At 42.6% G+C, this 23,313-nt stretch overlaps 1 protein-coding gene across 2 annotated transcripts in view; it reads right to left on the reverse strand.

The window, feature by feature from the left end:
* EFHC2 (EF-hand domain containing 2) overlaps positions 1–23,313 on the reverse strand; it is a 119,025-nt gene that overhangs the window by 33,956 nt on the left and 61,756 nt on the right. For both annotated transcript variants that reach the window (XM_056558173.1, XM_056558172.1), the window contains exons 8-10: positions 17,507–17,672; positions 4,031–4,173; positions 3,252–3,448 (exon numbers count right to left, since the gene is read on the reverse strand). In XM_056558173.1, the coding sequence (XP_056414148.1) occupies positions 3,252–3,448; positions 4,031–4,173; positions 17,507–17,672 (506 nt within the window). The remainder of the gene's footprint in view (positions 1–3,251; positions 3,449–4,030; positions 4,174–17,506; positions 17,673–23,313) is intronic.

Genomic DNA, 23,313 nt, shown 5'->3' on the forward strand with positions numbered 1-23,313 from the left:
GCATTGATCAGTATTATCAATGCCAGGCTATCCCGGCGGTCCTGAACAGCACCACTGAGCTAACCGGCAACGTTTACTTTCACTTTAGACGCGGCGGTTAACTTTGATCGGCGAGTCTGAAGGGTTAATACCGGGCATCACCGCGATCAGTGATGTCCGGTATTAGCCACGGGGGTCCCGGCCGTTGATGGCCTCCAGGACCGATGCGATATGACACAGGTCAGCACGCGACCCCGTGTTATTTCGCTGGAGCCCATGCAGGATGTATGCATAAGTCCTGTAGCGGGAAGGGGTTAAAGTGTACCTGTCATCAACAAAAACTTTTTATATAATGTAGATAATACCATTATATGTATATTTGTAATATACATTAGTTAAAAATTGTGTATATTTTTGGATGAAAAAATGCTTTCCCTGCAGCTATTGCTTATGTGGCTCTATGAGGAGTCCAAAAACAGGAAGTGAGGGTAGGAAAAGCAGGGCTCTGTACAAACTCCTGGCTTATCAATAATCCTGATGTATGAGCCAGGAGCATGTGTTAGAGCATCAGTGCACACTGTCCTGCTTTTTCTTAGTGCACAGGGCCCCGCTTGTTCACCCTCACTTCCTGTATTTGGACTCTTCATAGAGATACACTTGCAATAGCTGCAGGGACAAAAATATACACCGTTTTTAACAAATGTATATTACAAATCGGTGTACGTTGTTTAACAGGTCTGGCACTGCTGTCATGGCTTCTGTTGTTAAGGAAGTAATGATGGCGGTCAATGCTGAATGCTAATGTCAATGTTGAATTTTTGACTGGAATTATTGATGCAATAAAACAATTCATATTTTGTAAATTAGTGTATGAAGCAGGCAATAGAAATCATCAGGATAAACAGCTAGAATCCTAAAAAGTCTTTACAATGTATGTAAAATACATCAAATATTATAATAACCACAAGAAGACAACAGTAAAAATAAGTTGCCCTACATGTCAAAATACTTAACAGAAATACAAATACCAAATGTGTGTAACTAAATCACAGTTCAGGATCTAAATGAGCTGTTTCTGGCTAGAAAAAAAGCATTAATAAACCATGGAATTTCCCTGCCTGTTGATGTTTTTCTAGATTGTGAATATTTTAAGATACAGCATCTAAACTTTTCTTATCTTGTTCACATTCTCGCCAAGCTCAACTTCTAAATAATGTTTCAGATTTTTGAGTGGTTATTTATAACTGCCACATTTGAGCCAATGTCAATGCCTTGGGTAAGAGTTGATTTGGAATGCCTGTGTTATGAGGTGTATTGGGCTCTCATGTTACCCAGTCTCTGCGATGTGATATTTTAAAATTGTTTCTCAAATATAGTTTTACAGTTCTTAAAATTGTTTCCCTTCAGAATTTTTTTTATGATAAACATTCTTATAGTCAACAATAACAAAAAGTAGACACGAGTAATTGATGACTGGTATTCTCAAACCAGAATGATAAAGGTATCCCTTCGTGAATATAAATAGTAAGTATATCACAAGCGAAAATCACCAATTAGGCCTAAATAATAAACAATTCTTTACTTAATGTATAAAAATTACAAAGTGTCAACTAACAGTAGGAGGGGGGTTGGGATACAGGTGAGTGCCTACACTGGAGACCCTACCTATCTAGATAGGCTCCTAAACTAAGTGTGGATGGGGGCGGGGAACATAAAGACAATACAATATTATGAACAGATAAATTAGCCTCTCTTGCCTTGGCAAGAGAGGCTAATTTATCTGTTCATAGTATTGTATTGTCTTTATGTTCCCCGCCCCCATCCACACTTAGTTTAGGAGCCTATCTAGATAGGTAGGGTCTCCAGTGTAGGAACTCACCTGTATCCCAACCCGCCTCCTACTGTTAGTTGACACTTTGTAATTTTTATACCTTTTATACCATACCTTAATTATATTGTCTTTATGTTCCCCGCCCCCATCCTTAGTTAGTTTAGGAGCCTATCTAGATAGGTAGGGTCTCCAGTGTAGGCACTCACCTGTATCCCCCCCCCCCTCTTACTGTTAGTTGACACTTTGTAATTTTTATACCTTAAGTAAAGAATTGTTTGATATAGAAAACAATAACAGCAATATTGCTCTACAGTCCTATTAATTACATCTGGGTCCCTGTTTGCCGTCCCTATTGGTATATGTACATTGCACCACTCAAGACTTTTCTATTAGCCACAAGAAAGAACCATTGCACAGTGGCTCCCATTTTGGCGGATTTATGTACTACAAAGTCACCCATGAATTTTAGAGGGCACCAAGCAATACTATATTTCAAAAGGTGCAGGACAGCAATAATAAATGTATAAAAATCTATTTTATTTCTTTCAACTTAAAAGATTCATGCAACAAGGTAGCTATCTGGCAGGAACACCTTGACACGTTTCTAATGTTTTCTGTTATGAATCCATGGGTGAGCGTATAGTCTCAGCACCAAGTCTTATGCAGGAGCAAACACACAGGTGGACTGGACTACTGTTGACTATTGTTTTTCTATTAAACCAAATATTACATTCCCACTGCAGTATCTGGAAAGGGGTGACAATGCAAATACACACGTGAACGGGTCAACTGCCGTTCCCTACACAGCCGGGTGGATGCACCACTGTGTAGGGAATAACAGTAAAGGCTTTGCGGCTCCATCATTTTTACGATCACTGGGGGTCCTAGAAATAAGACCCCTAGCCATCATGAAAAGATTGCATGTCCTTGTGACAAGCTATCATCTTATAAGATATGAGATTATAAGTATAACCCCTTACAGAGTGGACTATAGATGTATTGTATAAAATGTCCCAATATTTTGTGCATCAAAATTGTAAAAACATTTTTAATTGCTTACACATATAGGGTCTTCTACTACTTAAATAAAATCCATACAGGCTTGGACCAGGCTAAAAAAGCCTGTATTCATCTCTATATTCTCTGCACAGTGAACATGATGTTAGCACCTTCAGAGAGGGACACTGAAGCAGTGGTAGAGCGAGTACAGTCTTATTTTTCCTGTTTACTTTTTAAAGGGGTACTCCAGTTTAGAAAAACAAGTGTCTGATCGCAGGGGGTGCGACTGCATAACAGGGCCTTATGGTGCCTGCTTAACTTATCAGCCTTGTCGTCTCCCCGTAGCTCATAGGCTCCCACTTTTGGAGACATGTCTGTCTTTCACAGCAGTGACGGTCCACTCAGCCGGTTATATTACAGTAAATCCTAATGTAAGACTCACCTCATGAACATTCTTCTCCATGTAGGTAAAAACATATTCGTCTGCATCAACTAATATAAACTTGTGTCCATTGAAATTAACACGGGCACCAACAAAGAGGTCTTCAGCTTTGAAATATTCTGACATCTCGGTCTTGAATAACTCCTGACTGGGTTTCTTGATACGACATCTTTCCAAAAACTTGCCACCCATGATTCCTAGCAGCAAAAACACACTCAATAAAAAAAAGTCAATCTTTGAACTACAGACAGGCATGGCATGCATTTGCTGATGGATCTCATTGAAATAGAAGGCATCTGCGAACAATAATCTCAAGTCTATGGTATTCTTTATGCATTACAAACAAATTAGATGGTTGCAAGTAAACCGAAAGGAACCATGGAACTATAAAAATGCAATTCAACGTGGCAGCATATAATAGAGCAAAATTGCTAAGCAGATTAGTATATCGTTTTGTGGAATAAAGATTCGACATATCTTAAAATCTGTGCATTTCCTATGCTTAGAAGTCCAGATGAGGGTATTATCTAGTGACTGACAGCCTTCCCTGTATAGGACTGTATAAAGAGACAACTGTCAGTCACTAAGTAGGACCACCCACTGGACTCAGTCAGCATGATCAGAAATTATGTTTAAAAAAATTTGTGTTTTTTTTATTTTCATTATGTTACACTGAATTTAACACAATAAAACAATCTATGAATCTGCCCAGCTCCTTCGGCCCTACTACGTTTTTCTGACAGATCAAATGACATACTCAATATGACTTGTTTCAGTACCTGAATTTCTTTGTGGCGGCTCAAACACAGCTATGGTATCATCACTTAAGAAGAAGGAGATGATGAACACTCGTTCTGTATCTATAGGATTTTCAGTGATAAGTTTTGCAACAAACCTAAGAACATTGCTGTCCAAGCCATTTCTAAAATGGAGAGGAGAGAAAAAGGAGAGAAGTATTTACAGTGTATGTACCAAACAGCTGCATATGCTTTCTAATGATGGGAGTTTGCAGAGGATGGTTTCTTCATCACAACTCTTAAAGGGGTACTCCGCTGCTAGACATCTTATCCCTTATTCAAAGGATAGGGGATAAGATGTCTGATCACGGGGGTCCCGCAGCTGTGGCCCCCGCGATCTCCTGCAGCAGTGGTTGTGACATCAAGCCATGCCCCCTCCATTCATGTCTATGGCAAACACGCCCCCTCCCATAGACATGAATGGAGGGGGAGTGGCTTGACATCACAGGAGGCGTGGCTGTGATATCACGATCACAGCCTCCGGCTACGAGCGTTCTGAACAAAATGTTCAGAACGCTGGAGCACCGGAGTACCCCTTTAAACTGTAATGTATTGACAATTGAGCATCATATTGTAGATTGTACAGGTGTAAAAAAAAACTCTGTGATGCTAAAGTTTCTACCCTTACCTAATTTTTTATGCATGACTGTGATAGTTACAGCTAAAGATATACAGTATATATATATATATATATATATATATATATATATATATTTATACGCACACACACTTCATTCACATTTATTAAAGGGGTACTCCGGTGGTGGAAAACTTTTATTTTTTAAATCAACTGGTGCCAGAAAGATAAACAGATTTGTAAATTACTTCTATTAAAAAAATCTTAATCCTTCCAGTACTTATTAGCTGCTGAATACTACAGAGGAAATTCTTTTCTTTTTGGAACACAGTACTCTCTGCTGACACCACGAACACAGTGCTCTCTGCTGACATCTCTGTCCATTTTAGGAACTGTCCAGAGCAGCATATGTTTGCTATGGGGATTTTCTCCTACTCTGGACAGTTCTTAAAATGGACAGAGATGTCAGCAGAGAGCACTGTGCTCGTAATTCAGCAGAGAGCTCTGTGTTCCAAAAAGAAAAGAATTTCCTTTGTAGTATTCAGCAGCTAATAAGTACTGGAAGGATTAAGATTTTTTTTATAGAAGTAATTTACAAATCTATTTAACTTTCTGGCACAAGTTGATTTAAAAAAATAAAAAAAAGTTTTCCACCGGAGTACCCTTTTAAAACACATTTTTTTTTTTTTCATTTCTGACATTTAACCCTAGTACACATTCCTTCTCTTAGGTCACTTAGGATCACTATTATACAGTATTTTATTAGTGGATACAGAATAACACTAGAGACAATTTATTTCAGCTTTTATTACATTACCAGTGGTTTAGAAGTTTACTCGTGGTTAATATTTATTAACACTGCCTCTAAATTGTCTAAATTCAGTCACACATTTTGGGTTCTTTCACAAGCTTTTCACAATAAGAGAATTCCACATGCTAGAACTGGAGCAACTGAGTCCATAGGTTTGTAGACCTCCTTTATAAATTGTGTCCATACATTTTCTATTTGACTGTGTCAGGGTTTTGTAATGCTTGGGGGCATTGTCTATCTGGAATAACCATTCGGGTCCAATCTTTAAAGGAGTACTCCGGCGCGCACTTTTTTCCTTTTATCCCGTCCGGGCTGCAAAATAAAAGAAAACACACTTTCTCTTGCCTGCCAACGAGCCCCCGGAGCTCCAGTACACTCCGGTACAGGTGTTCGGTCCCTGGACTGTATTCTTCTTACTTCCTGTTAGCCCGACACGTCACACGGAGCTTCAGCCTTTCACTGGCCGAGGCGGGACATCGCTGTGGCCGGTGATAGGCTGAAGCTCCGTGTGACGTGCAGGGCTAACAGGAAGTAAGAAGAATACAGCCCAGGGACCAAACACCTGTACCGGAGCTCCGGAGGCTCGTTGGCAGGTAAGAGAAAGTGTGTTTTCTTTTATTTTGCAGCCCGGACGGGATAAAAGGAAAAAAGTTTGCGCCGGAGTACTCCTTTAACTCCAGTCTGTGTAATGAACAGGCTGTGTCAGGGCACTGCTGCATGTCATCTGGAGTCCGACAGGCACAGCTCACTCACAGTGTGAGTCTGTCCCTCTGACTGTAGATGACTGACAGACAGACAGCGGTGATACAATTCCCCAAGCATCACAAAGCCCTGACCTCAGTCCCATAGAAAATGCATGCCAACAACAAATTGAGTCCTCTAACACATGTGAAGGTGCAACAATAGTACAGGTAGCCCTGTAAGGGTTAAAAGATTTTCTCATATCATATGTCAAATTAAAACATAACTTTTATTATACACTAAATAACACTAGAAGGTAAGAGATTAAAAAGGTGATTAAAAACAGTCCATATGGTCTCAAATTTTTGTATGAACCCCTCTCCCAGTTTTAGGGGTCCTGCTAGTGACAACCTCTACAATTGACTGCAGCTCAGTCACACTCTGCTTAAAGGGGTACTCCACTGGAAAACTTTTTTTTTTTTTAAACAACTGGTGCCAGAAAGTTAAACAGATTTGTAAATTACTTCTATTTAAAAATCTTAACCCTTCCAGTACTTATCAGCTGCTGTATGATCTACAGGAAGTTATTTTCTTTTTTTAAATTTCCATTCTGCCTAACCACAGTGCTCTCTGCTGAGACCTCTGTTTCTTTCAGGGACTGTCCAGAGTAGGAGCAAATCCCCATAGCAAACCTCTTTTGCTCTGGACACTTCCTGACATGGACAGAGGTGTCAGCAGAGAGCACTTGTGGCCGGACAGACAGGAAATTAAAAAAGAAAAGAACTTCCTCTGTAGTAAACAGCAGCTGATAAGTACTGGAAGGATTACATTTTTAATAGAAGTAATTTACAAACCTGTTTAACTTTCTGCCACCGGTTGATTTAAAAGAAAATGTTTTCCAGCGGAGTACCCCTTTAACCCCTTGGGGATGAAGCCCATTTTAACCTTAAGGACCAGGCCATTTTTTGCAAATCTGACCACTGTCATTTTAAGCATTAATCATTCTGGGATGCTTTAAATGGGCACTGTCAGATACAAAAACTTTTGATATGTTGTAAAGCATGTATAACCAACAGGTTTTACAATTTCTTTCATTAGAAAATTTTCAGTATTTCATACAGAAAAAGCCAGTCAAACTACTGCTCCCCCTGCCTGCTTGGACACATACTAGTCCTGCTGTGTCCATGCGTCATCACCTATGTCATGGACACACTTCCTTGATTGATAGCTGTGAGCGCAGGGCTCACAGCTGGAGGAAAAATCCTCCCACTGTCAGCTTGTGTCCCGCTACTGTCAGTGAGGACAAGCTGGGAGTTGTAGTTTTGCTAATGCCAAGGAAGATGTGAGCAAACAGCATACAGAGGGAGGGGGCGGAGACCTGCACAGTGAGGCCACGCCTCCTCCCTTTGAGAGGAATTCAGACTAGTGAGCTAAATTAAAAGTGTAATAAAAAAAAAATAAAGGTTCTAGACACATAAAAATTTGATGTACATGGTCAGGATTAGGTACTGAGTGATATATTTAAAAAAAAAAATTGTTGGATTTAACGGGTACGCTTTAATTGATTAATTTGATTCCAAGAATGTTTTGTCGTGACGTATTCTATTTTATGTTAGTGGTAAATTTTCGTCGATACTTGCATAATTTCTTGGTGTAAAATTTCAAAATTTCATGAAAAATTTTGCATTTTTCTAACTTTGAGGCTCTCTGCTTGTTAGGAAAATAGACATACTAAATAAATGATATATTGATTCACAAATACAATATGTCTACTTTATATTTGCATCATAAAGTTGACATGTTTTTACTTTTGGAGGACATCAGAGGGCTTCAAAGTTCCGCAGCAATTTTCCAATTTTTTTCAAGATTTTCAAAATCGTACTTTTTTAGGGACCAGTTCAGGTTGGAAGTGGATTTTAAGGGTCTTCATATTAGAAATACCCCACAAATGACCCCATTATAAAAACTGGATATTTATTGTTTTGCGTTTATGTCAGAACTGCTGTAACAATCAGCCACCCCTGTGCAAATCACCTCAAATGTACATGGTGCACTCTCCCTTCTGGGCCTTGTTGTGCACCCCCAGAGCACTTTGCGCCCACATATGGGGTATCTCCGTATTCGGGAGAAATTGCATTACAAATTTTGAGGGTCTTTTTTCCCTTTTACCTCTTGTGAAAATGAAAAGTATGCGGCAACACCAGCATGTCAGTGTAAAAAATGTAATTTTTATACACTAACATGCTGGTGTAGACCCCAACTTCACCTTTTCATAGGGGTTAAAGAAGAAAAAGCCCCCCAAAATTTGTAAGGCAATTTCTCCCGAGTACGGAGATACCCCATATGTGTCCCAAAACTGTTGCCCTGAAATACGACAGGGCTCCAAAGTGAGAGCGCCATGCGCATTTGAGGCCTGAATTAGGGATTTGCATAGGGGTGGACATAGGGGTATTCTACGCAAGTGATTCCCAAACAGGGTGCCTCCAGCTGTTGCAAAACTCCCAGCATGCCTAGACAGTCAATGGCTGTCCGGCAATACTGGGAGTCGATGTTTTGCAGCAGCTGGAGGCTCCGTTTTGGAAACAGTAGCGTACCAGATGTTTTTCATTTTTATTGGGGAGGGGAGGGGGGCTGTGTAGGGGTATGTGTATATGTAGTGTTTTTTACTTTTTATTTTAGGTTAGTGTAAGTGTAGTTTAGTGTTTTTAGGGTACAGTCACATGGGCAGAGGTTCACAGCAAGTTTGCCGCTGGGAGTTTGAGCTGCAGCGCAACATTTGCGCCATCTCAAACTTGCAGAACTTACTGTAAACCTCCGCCCATGTGAGTGTACCCTGTACATTCACATTTGGGGGAGGGCAAACATCTGAAGGCACACTGGTTGCAAAACACTTGAAAGTTTATTACTTAACTTAGTGTTTCCAAACCAGTGTGCCTCCAGCTGTTGCAAAACTACAACTCCCAGCATGCATGGTCTGTCAGTGCATGCTGGGAGTTATAGTTTTGCAACATTTGAAACAGCTGGAGGCACTGAGGTAGGAAACGGACAATGTTTCCCAACTAGTGTGCCTCCAGTTGTTGCAAAACTACAACTCCCAGCATTCCCAGACTGCCCAGGCATGCTGGAAGTTGTAGTTTGGCAATATCTGAAGGATCAGATGTTGCCGAACTACAACTTCCAGCATGCTGGGGCAGTCTGGTATGCTGGGAGTTGTAGTTTTGCAACATCTGGAGGTCCACAGTTTGGAGACCACTGTATAATGGTCTCCAATCTGTGCTCTTCCAGATGTTACAGAACTACAACTGCCAGCATGCCTGGACAGACTGAGCATGCTGAGATTTGTAGTTTTGCAACATCTGGAAGAGCACAGATTGGAGACCATTATACAGTGGTCTTTGAACTGTGGACCTCCAGATTTTGCAAAACTACAACTCCCAGCATACCAGACTGCCCCAGCATGCTGGAAGTTGTAGTTCGGCAACATCTGATCCTTCACAGAAAGTCAAAGGCTGTCTGGGCATGCTGGGAGTTGCAGTTTTGAAACTCCCAGAGGCAGCGGTGAGATCGCTTTACGGCGATCTCACTGCTGCCAATGAAGATGCCGCCCTGCTGCTGGAAACTCGCCGCCAAGACGCACCACCGCTGGGCCCGCCTGGAGGATGCCGCTCGCGCCGGGACCGCTCGGGACACCGCATGGCCGGGTAAGGGACACTTAGCAGAGCGGTGTGTGTCCTGATCCCCGTGATCGGGACTCGCACATCGCGCTGCTAAGTATTTTCATAGCGAAACGCTGCTATCAGCTAGTTAGATTTGACTAATGTGCACTGTAGAAGCCGACAGGACTGTACGGCTCCCCGCAACCAAGCGGGTATGCACATGGAGATTATCGTTAGACGCCTAACTGGATTGACCATATCCAAGGCGCTCCAGGGTCTGCTATTTGTCTATTTATGACTCTGGATTTTAAGTAATATCAAGAGGCGGTACTGTATCACTGCCTGCTTGTGATGAGTGTTTTGTTCCCTGCTATATGTAGACGTGGCTTAGGACTGTACCACTTATAAGCAGGGCTCATCTGGTATATGAAATAACACCCTACCTGTCCCTGAGGAGGTCACAGATGGTGACCGAAACGCGTCGGGCATTAAGGGAAATAATTGATGATGCTAAAATTACAATACTAAACACTCGTGGTCATTTAACAGTGTGTAATTATTGCGTCTTTATGGTGGGGAGACATTATCAGATCTACCCCACACTGTACATTCACATATAATTTATATATATTTTTTTAAGATTACTAGATTAAAAGTTAAGTCTTAGTCACTCCTCTCCCCCCCCCCCCTTTTTGATTGCATAATTGACTGGAAGTATTGTTATTATTCGGTTGGGAGATACCCAAAATTCTCTATACTATTACCAACTCCCAGCATGCACAGAAAGTCAAAGGCTGTCTGGGCATGCTGGGAGTTGCAGTTTTGAAACTCCCAGAGGCAGCGGTGAGATCGCTTTATGGCGATCTCACTGCTGCCAATGAAGATGCCGCCCTGCTGCTGGAAACTCGCCGCCAAGACGCACCACCGCCGGGCCCGCCTGGAGGATGCCGCTCGCGCCGGGACCGCTCGGGACACCGCATGGCCGGGTAAGGGACACTTAGCAGAGCGGTGTGTGTCCTGATCCCCGTGATCGGGACTCGCACACCGCGCTGCTAAGTATTTTCATAGCGAAACACTGCTATCAGCTAGTTAGATTTGACTAGCTGATAGCAGCGATCGCTGGGGGGGGGGGGGGGGGGGTGGGGGATGAAACCCCCCGTGGTCGCATGGTAAGATGGCTGGCTATCAGTGATAGCCACCATCTTACCGGGCGCTGCGGGATGCCGCGAGTAGCTGTATGTCATGGGTTGGGAACACCTTGCCACTCATGACGTACAGGTATGTCATAGGTCGGGAAGGGTTTAAAGGGGTACTCCTGTGAAAACCTTTTTTCTTTTAAATCAACTGGTGGCAGAAAGTTAAACATATTTGTAAATTGCTTCTATTAAAAAATCTTTATCCTTCCAGTACCTATTAGTTGCTGATTGCTACAGAGGAAATTCCTTTCTTTTTGGAACACTGATGACATCACGAGCACAGTGCTCTCTGCTGACATATCTGTCCATTTTAGGAACCATGCATAGCAGATGTATGCTAAGGGCAGCATGGTGGCTCAGTGGTTAGCACTGCTGCCTTGCAGTGCTGGGGACTTGGGTTCTGATCCCACTAAAGACAACAATAAATAAAGCGTTATTATTATTATAATATCAGCAGAGAGCACTGTGCTCATGATGTCATCAGTAGAGATGAGCGAACTTAGAGTCTCCTAGGACTGTATCCACCTTTTCCAGCCCACGGGAGCACCTGAAAGCTGAACTAATTTATGCAGGAAAAGTCAGCAACCGCCGAGCCGAGAAGTTCGTCACGAATCGAATTTACTGTAAGTTCGCTCATCTCTAGTCATCAGAGAGCATTCCAAAAAGAAAAGAATTTCCTCTGTAGTATTCAGCAGCTAATAAGTACAGGAAGGATTAAGATTTTTTAATAGAAGTAATTTACAAATATGTTTAACTTTCTGCCACCAGTTGATTTAAAAGAAAAAAGGTTTTCACCAGAGAAACCCCTTTAACCCCTTAAGGACTCAGCCCATTTTGGCCTTAAGGACTCAGACAATTACATTTTTACGTTTTCATTTTTTCCTCCTCGCCTTCTAAAAATCATAACTCTTTTATATTTTCATCCACAGACTAGTATGAGGGCTTGTTTTTTGCGCGACCAGTTGTCCTTTGTAATGACATCACTCATTATATCATAAAATGTATGGCGCAACCAAAAAACACTATTTTTGTGGGGAAATTAAAACGAAAAATGCAATTTTGCTAATTTTGGAAGGTTTTGTTTTCACGCCGTACAATTTATGGTAAAAATGACATGTGTCCTTTATTCTGAGGGTCAATACGATTAAAATGATACCCATTATTATATACTTTTATATTATTGTTACGCTTAAAAAAAATCACAAACTTTTTAACCAAATTAGTACGTTTATAATCCCTTTATTTTGATGACCTCTAACTTTTTTATTTTTCCGTATAAGTGGCGGTATGGGGGCTCATTTTTTGCGCCATGATCTGTACTTTTTTTTGATACCACATTTGCATATAAAAAACTTTTAATACATTTTTTATAATTTTTTTTTTAATAAAATGTATTAAAAAAGTAGGAATTTTGGACTTTTTTTTATTTTTTTTCGTTCACGCCGTTCACCGTACGGGATCATTAACATTTTATTTTAATAGATCGGACATTTACGCACGCGGCGATACCAAATATGTCTATAAAAAATGTTTTTTACGCTTTTTGGGGGTAAAATAGGAAAAAACGGACGTTTTACTTTTTTATTGGGGGAGGGGATTTTTCACTTTTTTTTTACTTTTACTTTTACATTTTTTTACATTTTTTTTTACACTTGAATAGTCCCCATAGGGGACTATTCATAGCAATACCATGATTGCTAATACTGATCTGTTCTATGTATAGGACATAGAACAGATCAGTATTATCGGTCATCTCCTGCTCTGGTCTGCTCGATCACAGACCAGAGCAGGAGACGCCGGGAGCCGCACGGAGGAAGGAGAAGGGACCTCCGTGCGGCGTTATGAATGAATGATCGTTCATTTAAATGGCGAACTGCCGCAGATGCCGGGATCTGTATTGATCCCGGCACCTGAGGGGTTAATGGCGGACGCCCGCGAGATCGCGGGCGTCGGCCATTGCCGGCGGGTCCCTGGCTGCGATCAGGTTATGCTTAGGACGTAAATGTACGTCCTGGTGCGTTAAGTACCACCTCACCAGGACGTACATTTACGTCCTGCGTCCTTAAGGGGTTAACACCCCACAGTTGATTGACAAATTTTTTGCTAAAGTTGGACGTGAAAATTAAAAATTAGATTTTTTTCAAAGGGGTAATAGGAGAAAAAGAGTATGGAAATACCCCATATGTGGATGTTAAGTGCTCTCCGGGTGCACTACAGGGTAGTGATGTTGCGAACATAAAATTTTCGGTTCGCGAACAGAGAACCGGGCGAACCGCCATTGACTTCAATGGGCAGGCGAATTTTAAAACCCACAGGGACTCTTTCTGGCCACAATAGTGATTTAAAAGTTGTTTCAAGGGGATTAATACCTAGACTGTGGCGTGCTGGAGGGGGATCCATGGCAAAACTCTCATGGAAAATTACATAGTTGATGCAGAGTCTGGTTTTAATCCATAAAGGGCATACATTATCTATTATTCCTAAATTCTTTGGAATAACGTGCTTTAGCCCCCTTTAGGCAGCACATAGAGCCCCCCTTTAGGCAGCACATAGTTAGATCCCCCCTTTAGGCAGCACATAGATTCCCCCATACTAGGCAGCACATAGTTAGAGCCTCCCTTTAGGCAGCACATAAGTAGAGCCACCCTTTAGGCAGCACATAGAGCCCCCTTTAGGCAGCACATAGTTAGATCCCCCCTTTAGGCAGCACATAAGATTCCCCCATATTAGGCAGCACATAGTTAGAGCCCCCCTTTAGGCAGCACATAGGTAGAGCCTCCCTTTAGGCAGCACATAGAGCCCCCTTTAGGCAGCACATAGTTAGATCCCCCCTTTAGGCATCACATAGTTAGATCCCCCCTTTAGGCAGCACATAGAGCCCCCCTTTAGGTAGAACATAGATTCCCCCATATTAGGCAGCACATAGTTAGAGCCCCCCTTTAGGCAGCACTCATTTTATTTCACAGCCAAAAAAGGTATTATTTTTAATTGAACAACTGTCACACCAAATGTGATTTGCACTAGTGGGACAATGAGCAAAAAAGGTTGCCAGCGGAGTTCCCCTTTTAAGCAGAGGTCCCCAACCAGGGTGCCTCCAGCAGTTGCAAGACACACGGACTGAACTTATAGCCCTTTTAATACAGTAGTTAGTTGCTTGAAGGAACTTAAGTTTTACACTGGAGTACCCCTTTTAACCAGCAGTCCCCTCCCAACCAGGGTGCCTCCAGCTGTTGCAAGACACACAGACTGAACTTATAGCCCTTTTAATACTGTAGTTAGTTGCTTGAAGGAACTTAAGTTTTACACTGGAGTACCCCTTTTAACCAGCAGTTCCCTCCCAACCAGGGTGCCTCCAGCTGTGCAAATGAAAAATTACATTTTCCATTTTCATGGACCACTGTTCAAAAAATCTGTCAGACACCTGTGGGGTGTAAAGGCTCACTGCACCCCTTATTACATTCCATGAGGGGTGTAGTTTCCAAAATGGGGTCAAATGTGCGGGGGTCTACTGTTTTGGCACCATGGGGCCTTGTAAACGCACATGGCCTTCAATTCCAGCCAAATTCTCTCTCCAAAAACCAAATTTGGCTCCTTCCCTTTTGAGCCCTTTAGTTCGCCCGCAGAGCACTTAACATCCACATATGGGGTATTTCCTTACCCAGAAGAAATGGGGTTACAAATTTTGGGGGGCTTTTTTCCTATTAGCCCTTGTGAAAAAGAAACATTTGGGGTAACACCAGCATTTTAGTGAATTTTGTGGGGTTTTAAGGCTCACTCCCCTTGTTATATTCCGTGAGGGGTGTAGTTTCCAAAATGGGGTCACATGTGGGTATTTATTTTTTTGCGTTTATGTCAGAACCGCTGTAAAATCAGCCACCCCTGTGTAAATCACCAATTTAAGCCTCAAATGTACATGGTGCGCTCTCACTCCTAAGCCATGATGTGCGCCCACAGAGCACTTTATGTCCAAATGTGGGGTATTTTTTTCCTTTTACCTCTTGTAAAAATGAAAAGTATGGGGCAACACCAGCATGTTAGTCTAAAAAATTACATTTTTTTACACTAACATGCTGATGTAGACCCCAACGTTTCCTTTTCATACAGGGTAAAAGGAGAAAAAGCCCCCGAAAATTTGTAACGCAATTTCTCCCGAATAGGGAAATACCCCATATGTGGCCCTAAACTGTTGTTTTGAAATAGGGCAGGGCTCCGAAGTGAGAGAGCGCCATGCGCATTTGAGGCCTAAATTAGGGATTTGCATCGGGACAGACCCGGATGCAAGCATTACACTTGCCTCTGCCGCCAAATTACGCTACGGCAGTGTTTCCCAAACAGGGTGCCTCCCGCTGTTACAAAACTCCCAGCATACCTGGACAGTAAATGGCTGTCCGGCAATACTAGGAGTTATTTAGCAACAGCTGGAGGCTCCGTTTTGCAAAACTACAACTCCCAGCATGCACTGACAGACCGTGCATGCTGGGAGTTGTAGTTTTGCCACAGCTAGAGGCACAATGGTGGGGAAACACTGAGCTAGGTTACAGACTAATTCAGTGTTTCTCCACCAGTGGCCTCCATCTGTTGCAATACTACAACTCCCAGCATGCCCAGACTGTACAGGCATGCTGGGAGTTGTAGTTCGGCAACATCTGAAGGGCCAGATGTTTCAGAACTACAACTTCCAGCATGACTGACTGTCTAGGCATGCTGAGTTGTAGTTTTACACCATCTGGAGGGCCACAATTTGGCCAACAACTGTGGCCCTCAAGATGTTGTAAAACTACAACTCCCAGCATGCACTGACAGCCGGAGGCCAAGCTGAGAGTTGTAGTTATGCAACAGCTGGAAGAGGCACAGTTTGGAACTCAGTGTAGTGGTCTCCAAACTGTGTCCCCCCAGATATTGCAACATCTGGGGGGACACAGTTTGGAGACCACTACACTGGGTTCCAAACTCCCAGCAAGCCCAGCTCCCAGCAAGCCCAGACTGTCCAGGCATGCTAAGAGTTGTAGTTAGGCAACATCTGAAGTCGTAGATGTTGAAGAACTACAACACCCAGCATGCCTGACTGTCTGGGCATGCTGGGAATTGTAGTTTTGTAACATCTGGAGGGACACAGTTTGGAAACCACTGCACCTCCAGGTGTTGCAAAACTACAACTACCAGCATGCCCAGACTGTCCAGGCATGCTGGGAGTTGTAGTTCTGCAACATCTGAAGGACCAGATGTTACAGAACTACAACTCCCAGCATGTCTTTGGCTGTCTGGGCATGCTGAGAGTAGTAGTTTTGCAACATCTGGAGTACCCCAGTTTGGAGACCACTGCACAATGGTCTCCAAACTGTGAACCTACAGATGTTGCAAAACTACAACTCCTAGCATGCCCAGACAGCCAAAAGGCTGTCTGGGCATGCTGGAAGTTGTAGTTTTGATAACTTTGACAAGGCCGCAGTGAAGATCATTCACCAACGATCTTCACTGCAGCCTGCCGTCGCCGCGCCGCAACCGCCAGTCACAGCCGCAGCAGCCCCTGGTCATTGCAGCAGCCCTGGTAAGCTGGCGTGACAGGCCCAGCAGCCCCCGACACACTTAACCCCCTCCCCCCAGACTCTTTCAGCTTTAACCCTCCCGCCGCCCTCCTGCCATTGGTCGGTCACTCCTGACCGACTAATGGCAGGGGATAGGATGGTGATTGGGCTGTCTCTTACAGCCCCGATTACCTTTATTTTCCAGGCGATTGGGTCACCAGAGACCCGATCAGCCCGGAAAAAACGTGATTCACCGGTCAGAATGGACCTACGAATCACGGCGATCACCGACCAGGGAGGAGGGTCTCAGGACCCCCCTAGGCGATGTGCCAGGATGGCTGCTGATAGATATCTTTTTTTTACTACAAATCCCACAATTCCATTTTCCTCCCTCCTACACATCAGCCACCCCACCCACTGAAACATAAATGAGCTGCATCCATTCAAAAGACCTGTGGTTTTCAATCAGGGTGCCTACAGCTGTTGCATTAGTTGCAGTTGATCTCTCTCCCACCAAGCGATCGCTCCACCTATTGAAGCAGACAGGCTCCCTTTCATCAGCTGACTAGTGAGTCAGGTCTCGGTCGCATTGCAAGCTGGGAAAAATCTGAGACAACGGTCATTTTGTATGCTGGTAAAAATAAATGCTGGTGAAAATCGCAGAAGAATTGTGAAAAAACCGTAACACACAGACCTATAGTTGCTCCAGTTCTACCATGTGGAATGGGCCCAAATACCAGCAGCTTATAGTAAGAAATTTGTGAAAGAACCCAAAATGTGTAAATGAAGTTTGATAATTTACAGACAGTGTTATTGAATACTAAATTCATGTGCTTGCCACTTCAGATGAATGGAACGGATTTCCAGTTACCGATCATTCTGCACAAAATGTGCCATGTTACCATCCCCTTGATATGTTTTCTTGTCATATATTCACATTAAAAGATTAGACAACTGATGTGATGAGGGCTACACTGATATAATACAGATTTTTTTTGGAATGATAAAATACCTGTCTTTTTCCATAAACTTCTTGAAATCTCGTTGTGGTGGTTTTGGTAGAAGTCCCAAACAGGAACAAAGAGAGTCTTCCTCAGAACCAAATCCATTGTAAGGAGGAATCTGCTTCTCAATCTTTATTGTTTGAGGAGCTTTGTACTGAACAGGAGTGAAGTCCTCTAAAAAACAAAAAACAGTTATAAAAAAAAAAGCGCAGAACCAATCTGAATAAATACGGGATACTATAAGGGCACCTTGTGGAAATAATGTATACCAAAATAAAAAAGACATCATTTTAGCATACATATTGTCAACTTTTCAAAATTTCACACTATAAAATTAAAAGATCCGTTATTACCGTCCGTTAGAAAAGCCTTAGAAACCGATGTTAAAACGTCTGTTACAAAATCCCATTCAAGTCTATGGGATTTTTTGATTATCCGTTATGACCCATTATAGCCAGTCATGAATAACGGACGTTAGTTGTGACGGAAGAAAAACGGCACATGCACTAATCTTTCTTCAATCACAAGAAACGGGTAAATTAACGGCCGTTATTTTTAACATTGAAGTCTATGGAAAACGGATGAGCCCTTATGTCATCCGTTTGCACTTAGTTTATAATATCCATTATTACTTCTGAGCATGCTCAGAAGAGGTGACATCAGCAGACTCCTGCAGTGCTGAGGGACTACTACTACTCCTATCATGGAACAGACTTGTTTTCATGATGGGAGTAGTAATTCCTCGGTTGCGGGAGTCTGCCTGTAACTGGGGAGGCAACATTAGTGTTTGTACTACAACCCCCATCATGGAACAGACTCTATTTCATCATGGGGGTTGTAGTACAGGGGCTGAGGGAATGATCACACCGGGTCTCACTTCTGAGATCTGATGCGATTGGAAGTTATTAAACAGGGGAGCGGGCGGCATGTACGATGTATTTACTTTCATTTTTAAATCCCCCGCCGGGAGCCCTGAATGACCGGTACTGGGGAGCCATTCAGGGCTCCCAGCAGGTTTTTCAAATTGAAGTCCTGCGGTGGGGAAAGATAGATAGAATCACAGCGCATTTATATTTCTTCCCCCCACAGTGCATTTAGATATGTTCCGCCCGCAGCGCATTTATATATGTTCCCCTCCCCCTCTGCCAGGCGCGATGTGCTGCTGAAGGAATACTTTTCATTAATAGCGCTGCAGCACCATCTGTATATAGATGCGCTGCAGGGGTCAGACATATATCCATGTCTGGCCCCCACAGCGCTTCTATAATCATATGCCATCGCAGCGCTATGAATGACGTGTTCTTCCAGCAGCACATCGCGCCAGCCAGATGCGCTGCTGTAGAATACTTTTCATTCATAGTGCTGCCGGGGGCTTATGATAGCACTGCGGGGGGAACATATAGATGTGCTGCAGGGGGAACATATATAAATGAACTGTGGAGGGACATATATAAATGCGCTGCGGGGGGAACATATATATGCGCTGCGGGGGGAACATATATAAATGCGCTGCGGGGGGCAAGATATATAGAAGCGCTGTGGGGGCCAGATATATTACACCCCCCCCCCCCAGCAATTCTATATATCTTTCTCCACAGCAGCGCTTCTATTTGAAAACCCTGCATGCTCCACTCCTCTGGGATGTACAATGTATTTACTTTCATTTTTTAATTCCCCGCCGGGAGCCCTGAATGGCAGGTACTGAGGAACCATTCAGGGCTTCTCAGTACCGGCCATTCAGGGCTCCCGGCGGGAATTTAAAAATGAAAGTAAATACATCATACATCCCTGGGCAGTGGAGCATGCTGCCCACTCCCCTGTTTAATAACTTCTAATCCCGGTGCGATCAATCCCTCATCCGCTGTACTACAACCCCCATCATGGAACAGAGTCTGTTCCATGATGGGGGTTGTAGTACAAACACTAATGCCTCCCCAGCCACCGGCAGACTCCCGCAACCGAGGAATTACTACTCCCATCATGAAAACAAGTCTGTTCCATGATAGGAGTAGTAGTAGTCCCTCAGCACTGCAGGAGTCTGCTGATGTCACTTCTTCTGAGCATGCTCAGAAGTAATAATGGATATTATAAACTAGGTGCAAATGGATGACATAAGGGCTCATCCGTTTTCCATAGACTTCAATGTTGAAAATAACGGCCGTTAATTTACCCGTTTCTTGTGATGGAAGAAAAAATAATTGTAATGGAAGAAAAAACGGCACATGCACTAACGTCAGTTATTCATGACTGGCTATAACGGGTCATAACGGATAATCAAAAAATCCCATAGACTTGAATGGGATTTTGTAACAGACGTTTTAACATCCGTTTTTAAAGCTTTTCTAACGGACTTTTTAAAGCTTTTCTAACAGCCGCGGAATTACTACTCACATCATGAAAACAAGTCTGATCCATGATGGGAGTAGTAGTAGTCCTGGCTGTGGGAGTCTGTAGGCAGAAGTGTTAAAACGGCCGTACATGAGGGATGTTATAACGGGTCTTAACGGATGAATATTCCCGTTATTTTGATGGACATTATTCAGACGTTAGCACCCGTTATTTAATCCGTTATTATACATCCATTTTTACACAGAAAAGGGATGTTTAATAATGGATGAATGCTCATAGTGTGAAAGGAGCGTAAGGAAGAGAAGAGGGGAAGGCAGTCATGTAGAGTACCATTGAAAGTGGGGTAAATAGTGTCTTTTTGTATACATAGTAACACTAGGAACTGGATGAAAAAGGAGCAGCAAAGACAGCTGAATAAATCCAACAATGATTACGCAGAACTTTAGGGACTGAGGATGGTGGGGTGAGTTATTAAACCAACGCAGCTTGTTCTGTCCCAATAGGCTCTATGGGCACATTAGATACATCCACCAAACAAGGAGTTTATTATGGCTTTTTGTATAACATATTTACAGTTTATAATTAAATGTTGCTTTTAGTTTAGAGATAAATAATGTTTAAAACAGAAATTATCCAATTTATTGTACGTTTATTAATGTTTTTCTATTTATCCTTTGTTATGAACAAATAAGTATTTTTTATGCAATAACAAAGGGTTTTATAAGGACAAGAATAATGTAATCCTCATATTGGCCTGAGCAGAGCGGTAATTTGGTTGTACAAGATTAAGGAAACCTTATTTGCTTTACAATTGACAAGTCTAATTGATTTAAGTAGCACTGATGTGTATGTAATCGATATTAATTCAACAAAAGCTGAGCCTCTGTGACATACAGCTTGGGAGGGTTATGAGGCCAGTTTACTGATGTTACCAATGCTGCAACAAAATCATAAAATGCTTGTTTAAAGCACTGTATCTGACTGTTAAAGGGGTACTCCAGTGGAAAAATTTTTTTTATTTTTTTTAATCAACTGGTGCGAGAAAGTTAAACAGATTTGTATTGTTATTACTTTCCAAAAATGCATCCAGACCCCTTTTGAATTATTTTACAGAGTTCCCCATGACCACCTCCTCAGACAGAGAGTTCCATAGTCTCACTGCTCTTACAGTAAAGAACCCCTGTCTGTGCTGGTGTAGAAACCTTCTTTCCTCAAGACATAGAGGATGCCCCCTTGTTATAGATACAGTCCTGGGTATAAATAGATCATGGGAGAGATCTCTGTATGGTCCCCTGATATATTTATACATAGTTATTAGGTCTCCCCTAAGCCTTCTTTTTTCTAAACGAAATAACCCCAATTCTGATAATCTTTCTGGGTACTGTAGTCCTCCCATTCCCCGTATTACCCTGGTCGCCCATCTTTGAACCCTCTTCAGCTCCACTATATCTTTTTTGTACACTGGTACCCAGTACTGTACACAGTATTCCATGTGTTTTGACTAGTGATTTGTACAGCAATAGAATTATATCCTTGTCGTGGGCATCTATGCCCCTAATGATGCACCCCATGATTTTATTTGCCTTGGCAGCAGCTGCCCGACACTGGTCACTACAACTAAATTTACTGATAACTAAGACTCCTAAGTCCTTTTCCACGTCACTCGTCCCAAGTGTTCTCCCATTTAATACATAATCCCAGCCCGGATTATTCTGCCCCATGTGCACAACCTTACATTTATCAATGTTGAACCTCATCTGCCACTTCCCAGCCCAAACCTCCAACCTATCCAGATCCATTTGTAACAGTGCCCTGTCCTCTATAGTGTTTACCGCTTTACAGAGTTTAGTATCATCTGCAAAGATTGCCACTTTACTATTCAACCCTTCTACAAGGTCATTAATGAGTATATTAAATAGAACAGGACCCAAGACGGACCCCTGTGGTACCCCACTAGTAATAGTCACCCAATCAGCATAAGTACCATTAATAACCACCCTGTTTCCTATCACTGTGCCAGTTTCTTACCCACTTACACACATTCTCCCCCAGCAACATCCTACTCATTTTAGGCACCATGCTTTTATGTGGCACTGTATCAAATTCTTTGGAAAAATCCAGATATACGACATCCAGCAATTCCTCCTGGTCCAGTCTGGAGCTCACCTCCTCATAAAAGCTGATCAGATTAGTTTGACAGGACCGATCCCTCATAAAGCCATGCTGATATGGAGTCATACATTTATTTTTATCAAGATACTCCAAAATAGCATCTCTTAGAAAACCCTCAAACAATTTACATACAACTGAGGTTAAACTAACAGGCCTATAATTCCCAGGGTCACCTTTTGACCCCTTTTTAAATATTGGCACTACATTTGCCATGCGCCAGTCCTGGGGAACAGTCCCTGTTACTATACAGTCCCTGAATATTAAAAATAGGGGTCTGTCTATTACATTATTTAATTCCTTTAGAACATGGGGATGAATGCCATCTGGACCGGCCAATTTGTCTATTTTGATTTTCTTGTAGGTGGCACTGTACTTCTTCCTGGGTTAGACCTGTACAGGGGAGTTTGCCTTATCTTACTGTATTTCACCTGGCATTTCATTTTCCTCAGTGAATAGAGTGGAGAAGAATTTGTTTAACCCCTTAACGACGCAGGATGTATTTTTACGTCCTGCGCCGGCTCCCGCGATATGAAGCGGGATCGCGCCGCAATCCCGCATCATATCGCGTCGGTCCCAGCGCTCAACAACGGCCGGGACCCGCGGCTAATACCACACATTGCCGATCGCGGCGATGTGCGGTATTAACCCTTTAGAAGCGGCGGTCAAAGCTGACCGCCACTTCTAAAGTGAAAGTGAAAGTGACCCGGCTGCTCAGTCGGGCTGTTCGGGACCGCCGTGGTGAAATCGCGGCATTCCGAACAGCTGACAGGACACCAGGAGGGCCCTTACCTGCCTCCTCGGTGTCCGATCGGCGAATGACTGCTCCGTGCCTGAGATCCAGGCAGGAGCAGTTAAGCGCCGATAACACTGATCACAGGTGTGTTAATACACGCCTGTGATCTGTGTAAAAGATCAGTGTGTGCAGTGTTATAGGTCCCTATGGGACCTATAACACTGCAAAAAAAATTTTTTTTAAAGTGTTAATAAAGGTCATTTAACCCCTTCCCTAATAAAAGTTTGAATCACCCCCCTATTCCCATAAAAAAAATAAAACAGTGTAAAAAAAAATAAAAATAAACATATGTGGTATCGCCGCGTGCGTAAATGTCCGAACTATAAAAAATATATCATTAATTAAACCGTACGGTCAATGGCGTACGCGCAAAAAAAATCCAAAGTAAAAAAAAGCGCATTTTTGGTCACTTTTTATACCATTAAAAAATTAATAAAAAGTGATCAAAAAGTCTGCTCAAAACAAATATCATACCGATAAAAACTTCAGATCACGGCGCAA

The sequence above is a fragment of the Hyla sarda genome, chromosome 2, assembly GCF_029499605.1.
Source record: "Hyla sarda isolate aHylSar1 chromosome 2, aHylSar1.hap1, whole genome shotgun sequence".
In the NCBI taxonomy this organism is placed as follows: Eukaryota; Metazoa; Chordata; class Amphibia; order Anura; family Hylidae; genus Hyla; species Hyla sarda.